This window comes from Pundamilia nyererei, unplaced genomic scaffold, assembly GCF_000239375.1.
Source record: "Pundamilia nyererei isolate P.nyererei 1_Seehausen unplaced genomic scaffold, PunNye1.0 scaffold00080, whole genome shotgun sequence".
NCBI lineage: Eukaryota > Metazoa > Chordata > Actinopteri > Cichliformes > Cichlidae > Pundamilia > Pundamilia nyererei.
The window spans coordinates 1,976,405-1,984,359 of record NW_005187481.1 but is presented as its reverse complement, the minus strand read 5'-3'; the positions used below and the strand labels follow the sequence as shown (position 1 = coordinate 1,984,359).

General features: G+C 40.0%; 1 protein-coding gene across 3 annotated transcripts in view; it reads right to left on the bottom strand.

Annotated features, from left to right (window-relative positions):
• LOC102213206 (roundabout homolog 1-like) overlaps positions 1–7,955 on the bottom strand; it is an 86,203-nt gene that overhangs the window by 13,051 nt on the left and 65,197 nt on the right. The window contains exons 5-10 of one of the 3 annotated variants that reach the window (XM_005737896.1): positions 7,443–7,563; positions 5,890–6,028; positions 5,650–5,777; positions 3,256–3,264; positions 2,891–3,015; positions 2,621–2,792 (exon numbers count right to left, since the gene is read on the bottom strand). In XM_005737896.1, the coding sequence (XP_005737953.1) occupies positions 2,621–2,792; positions 2,891–3,015; positions 3,256–3,264; positions 5,650–5,777; positions 5,890–6,028; positions 7,443–7,563 (694 nt within the window). Of the gene's footprint in view, positions 1–2,620; positions 2,793–2,890; positions 3,016–3,255; positions 3,265–5,649; positions 5,781–5,889; positions 6,029–7,442; positions 7,564–7,955 lie in introns of all 3 variants that reach the window. The other 2 variants (XM_005737898.1, XM_005737897.1) reach the window with 2 other exon arrangements.

Here is a 7,955-nt window from a genome sequence, read left to right as displayed (position 1 = left end):
ATATGGGCAGTGGCTGGGGGACAAGTGAGATCTTAGCTGACATTTTTCCCCCTCCAACCCTTTTCTGCATTTTCTTCTCTACAACAATGTCTTTGCCAGTGGTATATTACAGAATTTGAGATTAGGAATTCATTTTAATAAAACGTTAAAGTTATAAAGAGAAAAATAAAAATAAGAACTGAGAATAGTTGAGAAAATGAAGGCCTGGGAAAAAAACAAAAGACAGATAAGATGTGGAAGATATTGAGGGGTAAATTGGTAAAGAGGGAGAACAATAAGCTTAGGTGGCTGCGCAGGCAGCGGAGGAAAAAGAAATCAACTTTTCCCCTCCAGCGGAGAGCAACTAATCGTTCATTGGGTTGTAGGTACTGCTGGAGCCGGATCCAATCATGTCGGCAAAGCCCAACTAATAACAGTCTAACTTAGATAACAGACTCTCTCGCTCTCTTACATTTGAAAAAAAAAAAACCCCTGGATGGGAGCAGGGGCTCTAGATAAAAAATACAAAAAAAACCTCCAAAAAAGGTGATGGAAGTGTGCCTTGAAAACTGCCAGAGGTAATGTGAACCAGTTATTACCATACAAATGCACTACTCTAAATGGGGATGAGAGGCGTGTGGTAGGATGGATAGAATTTAGGGGAGGGGAGAGTGGAGAGAAAAAAATGTGCAAGTGAGAGTGTAGAGCTGTGCAGACTGCTGGAAAAAATCCTAAAAACACCCATGAACAGCCCACCTCCTTTTTACTGAATAGACTCTCACTTTCATACTAAGGTGGCTGCAGGACACATTATCGGTATGGGCAGAATACTGTCCACGACAACTGACAGAGGTGCACTGATCCACTCAATGTGTAGATGCATTACCAGTCTGTTCAAAACTGAAGCAATTATTTTCTTTAATGTATTTACGTACATAGAACTCACACAGACGTACAAGTAGTTATTCATCACCACACAGGTGCACAATTACTTGTGTCTGCAATTACTTTTGTAGGCCTCCGAGCACATTCAAATTGCTTTTTAAGGCAATCAGCATAGTTATTTCATCATGTATAGTTTGGATGAGAGTCCCTCAGACCAATTTCTATAAAAACCTCATATACTGAACTCTAGATCTAGAGTACAATAAACCAGTCTGTGCTGTGTTGTGTTAAGGCAAACTAATGATTAATGATGATCAGTGCAGCCATCTTTATTTAGACTATTTACTGCACAATTGCAGGTTGGGAAATGTTTCTTTAAGAGAAGATTTATATAGTATTGTGCAAAAGTCTTGAGTCAAAACACATTTCTTTATATGTTGCTGGGAAAACCGGAAACACATGAAGCAATTTATTGAAACTTGCAAACATACATAATTCTAATGAGCTAAAATGTTTGGCATGAGTACCTTTAGTCTTTAACACAGCCTGAACTCTCTTAGGCAAGCTTTCTTGTAATGTCTTTAAGTAGAGTCTTTACCTTACAATTTAATATATCTTACAATGACTGTTTGGCGCTATGAGCTCTTTTTCTTTGGATGAGAAAAAGCTCTTATTTGGATACTGCCTGCCTTTTGTTTTGTTTATTGCCAAGACAATCCCAAGTTCTTCTATCCAGGTATGCTTTTGTTGCATTGGCAGTGTGGTATCATTGTCTTGCTGAAAAATGAAGCTGCTGCCAATCAGACACTGTCCAGATGGTTTTGCATGGTGGATCAAAATCTGATGGCACATATTCTGCATAAGTACATCCATTTTGACAAGATACTTAAACCACGACAGAGCCTCCACCATGTTTTACAGATGGCTGTAAGCACTTCCTGTTGTACTTCTCCCAAGCACCTCCTTCAAATTTGGATTCATCATTGCATCTGTTGCCTCTGATTTTTAGCATGGTTCTCATGTAATTTGTCATATCTCAGCCTCTTCTCCCTGTTTCCTTTCCTTAAGAACGACTAGTTGACAGCCACCATTCCACTGAGATCATTTCTGGTGAGGCTTCATCCAAAAGTAGACAGATCAGCTGAAGAGCTAGATGCATCTTTCAGGTCCAGTGTCAGGTCTTTGCTGGATTTTTTCCCCCATTTGTGAAAGGACCTGACTTACAGATACTGTTGCTTGAGTTAACAACAAATAAATAAAAATAAACAGATAAGTGTTAATCTGAAAATATAAAACTACTGTGGAAAAGCAACCAACATAAAAAAAAATAAATAAATACTGCTACCACAACTACTGCAGACATACTCCTCAAAACCACTTTAAAAAAATTACAAGAAATTCTGACCCCTTGGAAGTAAATATAAAGAACTGAGGACTAGCTCAAAACTTTTGCACAGCGCTGTAAATACAGACACTCTTTATAGACAGTCACCGCAGAAACCAACTATTCTGAGCCCAACATGTGGACAATATCTCATAAAATCCCTCTCCTGACTGAAGCCAAGGCAAACCACCACACCCATATTACTGCCGTCTGTAGCCAAAACAAAACTGTAGTTTAATTTACCTGCTCAACAAAACAAGACTGCTGCCACAAAGTAGTCCACTTAGCCAAAAGACAAAAGAATGAAGCTGCAAAAGAGCTACATAAAAGTCCCCTCCTCTGCCCTCTCCATCACCACTTCCTTTTACTCACAGTCTGTAACCTCCAGCAGCGCTTTGGTAATAACGCTGCCAGCGATGTTAAGAGCCTGGCAGCTATAAAAGCCACCATCATTACGTTGAACATTGGTAATGGTCAAACTGCCCATCTGGGAGACGGACAGCCGGCTAAAGGGCTGCGGTGGCTGGTAGGAGAAGAGAAGACTCTAGAGGGGAGATGAAGATCACAGTTAGCCATTCATTATCTTTATTTACACTGTGCAGTGATTTAGTAGTGTGATGACAGACTAAGGGTCAGTCTCACCTCACTGCCCTCCCTCTGCCAGAAAATAGCAGGCTGCGGGTTGCCAGTAGCCTCACATTGGAAGGTGACCGTCCTGCCCACTGCCACCACCTGGTTCCTGGGACGAATGGCAAAAGCCGGGGGCACTGCAGAAGAAGAGAGGTCCTAATTACCTGTCAGCATTACACATTTTTTATCATTCTCAGCATTATAACATTAGTGTGTGTGTGTGAGAAAAGCTTTACATATTTTATTCATTTACCCACACATAACATGAATTACATACTGTAGTGGTGGATGGAATTACAGTGAAGATAGGACAGTGACAGGGACTCATGAGTTCTTGTTGCTGTCTGATGGTGGATGAGGGATGGACGACAACTTACCAGTATTGACTACAAGGAAAAAAGACACACAAAAAAGCAGCGCAATGAATAATCAGGGTGAATACACACAATGCACACACAATTGCAATGATGCAGGGACAGTTTTAAAAGATTTTTTTTTCTACAGTTCATTGAAGGGTTATGAAACTGTAGGCACCTGATCACATGTGCAAGACTTCCAAAATAAACTGTCAAAGAGGTGCTTTGTTATTATTCTGCTTCACCTTGTGGTTGTTCTCTATCTCTTTCCCTTTCTCGCTCTGTCTCTCCGGGGCTGGTTTGTGTATTTCTGTTCATGAGCTTGCAATCATTTAGTTTCTCTGTAGTTCACATCAGGTGTCCAAAGCTACACTTTCTCCCTGTTGGTGCTCCATAAGAGACGACCTGCTTTACTTTAGGAAATGCTCTGTCTGCTTTATGTGATGGTGCTGTGTAGGTAGAGCGTGCAGACAGAAGAACAGCCTTGCTTGCCGTGATTTCACCAGACTGTAATACAAGCTATTTTCCCACTGCAAAATAATGCAACAGCGGACATCACATGGACACATGGTAGGTTGAGGTCTATTTAATGTCTGATTGGACTGTTTCTGACATTTACGCTAATATGCAGAAAGACTGTAGTGTGTGTGTGTGAAAGCTAGTTGTTTAATTTCTTTTACTGATTTCATTGTTGGTCACGTTAAATGAAAAAATCTTACTTAGGAACTCATTGGCCCCTTCGGTACCCTGCACTGTGCACACTAGGCCAATTCAATAATCCTTCCAGTTATTCTTCATCATTGTGGTTAGTAGCATTTCAAAACTATTATTTCTCTTCTATTTTTATAAAGTGTGATGTATGATGTATAATTTTTTTAAAAATATGATTAGTGTTCTCAAAGGGATCTCAAGTGACACAGGTTACCCCCCACAATGTCTCGTTAAAGAAATGGAAGAAAAGCACAGATGTTAAAGAGTAAAGCAGGCTGTCTATCCCCAGTTATGTGCAGCAGACTTATTGGCTGTGACGTGTGAAAAACACATGTAATTGCCAGTTTGAGTCAGAGCCAGCCAGCCTAGAGGCATAGTTTAACAGACGTACAATTGGTTAATGAGGACATAAAACTCATAAAGGGTGAGATGCGGATGAAGCATTGTGTCTGGATAGAGGGGAAAAGTAGGAGCTACTGTAAAATTTCCACACTAACAAACATGCATTTGTAGATGGGAAACACTGGAAATCTTAAGATGTCAAAGCTAGATTTATAGTGCAATGAATTGCTTGCTAACCAGCTGCTTTTGGAACTACAGTGCTACACTGCTGTGGATACTGTGGTAAAGCATGGCTTAAGCACCCTCTCTATAAATAGCCATATCTATCCACATCTCTAGAGTAGAGAGAGAGAGAGAAAAGTAGAGAGAAGTAATACAGGCAGAATAAATACATATTAATTTAGTAATTCCAGAACAATGTCATACTTGGAACTTGTGCAAAATTATTATGACTAAGCTCCTTGGCTTACTACAACTGTTTATAATGGCAATTGTTTAATATCAACCAAATGTTCTAGGTCAGTAAAAATGATTCTGTGGTTAGGGTTGTGACTATGATTTGAGCCATACAGAGGTTGGGCTTTTTTTTCTTTTCTTCTTTTTTAATATGAAACATGCATTCACTAAAATAACTATCTTTTTAATCTAGTAATACAACATCAAATGCTGTATTCCTGGTCTTTTCCATTGTTTGCCAAATTTAGCTATGCCCCCCCCCGATGCTCATTTTCTCAGGTTTTTGGAGGAGGAAGACAATGTAATTGGAACCATGTCAGTCCCCAGCATGTAACCAGCTCGTCTTTAATTAAGTCCTACTGTCTTTGCAGTATATGTCACCAACTGCCTCTCTGTATGTGTGTATTTATGCGTACTGGTTTGCATGTGCAACCATGAGAGATATCTCACTGCCTATTTCCTGTCATTGATTTAAGAACTTAAGGGTGTCATTGTGGCATTACAGCTTAGACCAAATTAATTTAGCTCCTGCAGTCACGAACATTTCCTTCTGATGCTCATTTTAGTTTGCACAAACAAACTTTTATTATGCCTTCTTAGCTGTTGTTATATGACCCTCAGGCCTTAAGACAAACACACCCTAGAAACAATTATTCGGTACAAGAAGGCACAATGATGAAAGCGTGGTCATGCTGAACGCCCGGCTGTGTAAAAGTCATTTCTTGGTAAATTTGTGACACTATGACACAGGATTAGGTCTCCTGTTAGGAACAACTCTTAGGCAAACACTTCTCATCCATTAAAATGAAACCTGAGGCCTTGAAAAAAAATATGTGGACTGCATATACATGAGAAGAAGGTGCTTCGATTGTAGAGCATTAAGTGTGAAGGCTGGGTTGTACTGACCATGTACAGTGAGCGTGGCAGACGCTTCAGACTTCCCAACCATGTTCTCCACCACACATGTATAAGAGCCTTCGTCTGCAGAGGTCACTTGGCGAACAATCAAGGTATGGTCCTCTAGGATTTCAAATCTGCTGGCAGGACAGACATGCACACACACACATGCCCAAGAGATGAAAGAACAAGTGGAAACACCATGTTTGCATGGTCAGTTACTGAATGTAGAGGGGTTTTGTGTGTTACCTGCCCTTAGGCAGGTCAGAATCATCTCTCCTCCAGCGGACAGTGGGAACAGGGTCTCCTTGGACAACACAGCTGAACTCCACACTCTCCTCTGCCAGCACCACTACACTGCTGGGCCGCTTCACAAAGGTCGGACGCTCTATATGGCAGCACAGTAGTAAGAGGAACAAACATCATTACAGGATCAAATTCATCGTGTTTGTGGGCTCAGAAGGTATGAGTATTGAAAAGCTGACAAAAATGGAAAGAAGTCTTGGATCATATCAAATCCTTTGAAGCAGGGATCAGTCGGCACTCAGACTGATTTAATCTACTCATCAAAGGCTCACCCAAGTAAATCCACTTGCTGCAATTGTTCACCTATTATAAATATGGTTGAGAGTTTATTACTGAGTACTCTGTGTGGGAAACAGCGTGTTCGAACAGCTGAAGCGTCAGAAGTCAGATTGTTATTCTATTCTCCTCTGCATCATATCATGGCTGGACTGAGGACTATGCACACCAACAGAACATCAATACATCAAGTTTTGCAAAAGTTAAAAATTGCAAAGCAACTTGTTTGAGATACAGAAAGCAGGACTACAACCAGCAAAAGTTCTGTGAAATGTTCTGGTTCAAGGCAGTCACAGAGAATGAGTAGCTGTCTACAAAACACTTTTGGGGAAAAGATCAAATGCTTGTGCAGTGCGATTCACATTACAGCAGAATAATGGGATCTAATGCATGTTATGGCTTCTCAAGGCCTATTGTAGTAGAAGACCATGAAATGTTGTCTGTCATGAACTTTCTTCCAAAGTCATCTGATTTTAACCCCTCTGAACAAGCAGAAAAAGTCCTTCATATTAATAACTTTTTCAAATCATTTGAGGTACATTTGAGTTTTGAACAAACTTTTATAATCAGTATGTTATTTTTGAGTGGTTCAACTTTTCACCCAAATAAGTATAAATTATTATTTGCTGGGATTAAATAAATACAATAAAATCAGGTTTGACATGACTGTGAAACATAAAGAAATTCTATAGATAATCATATATTTATCTCCATAAGCCATTTATTTTGTACAGCCCGGAAAACAGCATATGTTAATATGCTTCTGCATTCAGCAGGATTTTCCACATTTATTTGACAGGCTCTTTGAGCCACTACATTGTATATTTGCAACCTGAACCAAGGCCATCTAACGATGTGGTACAGATAAGAGCTCTATTCTAATGGAAAGTGTTGGGAAAATAAGTGGGGGATTGAGAATAGAGGCTAGAAGCAGGAGGCGGCACTAGAAGAAGCACCGTACCATAGGGAGCTCTTATACTGAAAGGTTATAACATTAGATGTAGCACTGTTAGATGTTCAGTGCATGTTCAGTGGGGAAATTTGCTAAAGCTGGTAGACTGGGTGGTAGAGCTGCATAATCAAAATAATTAATGGGTTATTATACCCCAGTGAAAAAAGCATTGTACAGTGGACTGGCAAGGCACTGAGAACTGGAAGTACTCAGACTAAGTGAAGTACTGCAACATTGTGAAATGCAATCAAAAAGCTGCATATTTTACCAAGCACCGTGAGTTCGGCAATCTCACTCTCCCTCTCTCCCACCATGTTGGTTCCAACGCAGATGTATTTCCCTGCATCACTCTTCCTAGTGTTGGTGATCATTAGTTTGCCACTCCGAATCTAAAAGACAACAGAAAAAAAAATCAATATTTGCACAGCTGTATTTGTGGAGGATCTAGCCATCTGTATGTGTACCGTGTTTGTGAATTACTAACAGAGTATCACATCCATAAAGCGTGTATTAATCTGGCTGCTATTTGTGTATTCTGCGATAAAATATGCCTCAGCTCAAGTTTTCTTTTTGACATGTTTACTTGAAAGTATGATGCCGTCTTTTGCATGGTCACATCTTTGACTGTCCTTCATTTAGAAAGAAGTGCATGGTGTTGTGTAAACCTGTGCGCATTGATCTGGCTCTCTATTGCTTAGGAATAGAATTTTCACTGCCTTTCAATCTGCACAGAAGGTCACCCATTATGAAATTACATAATTCATATCTAGCACTACATGAG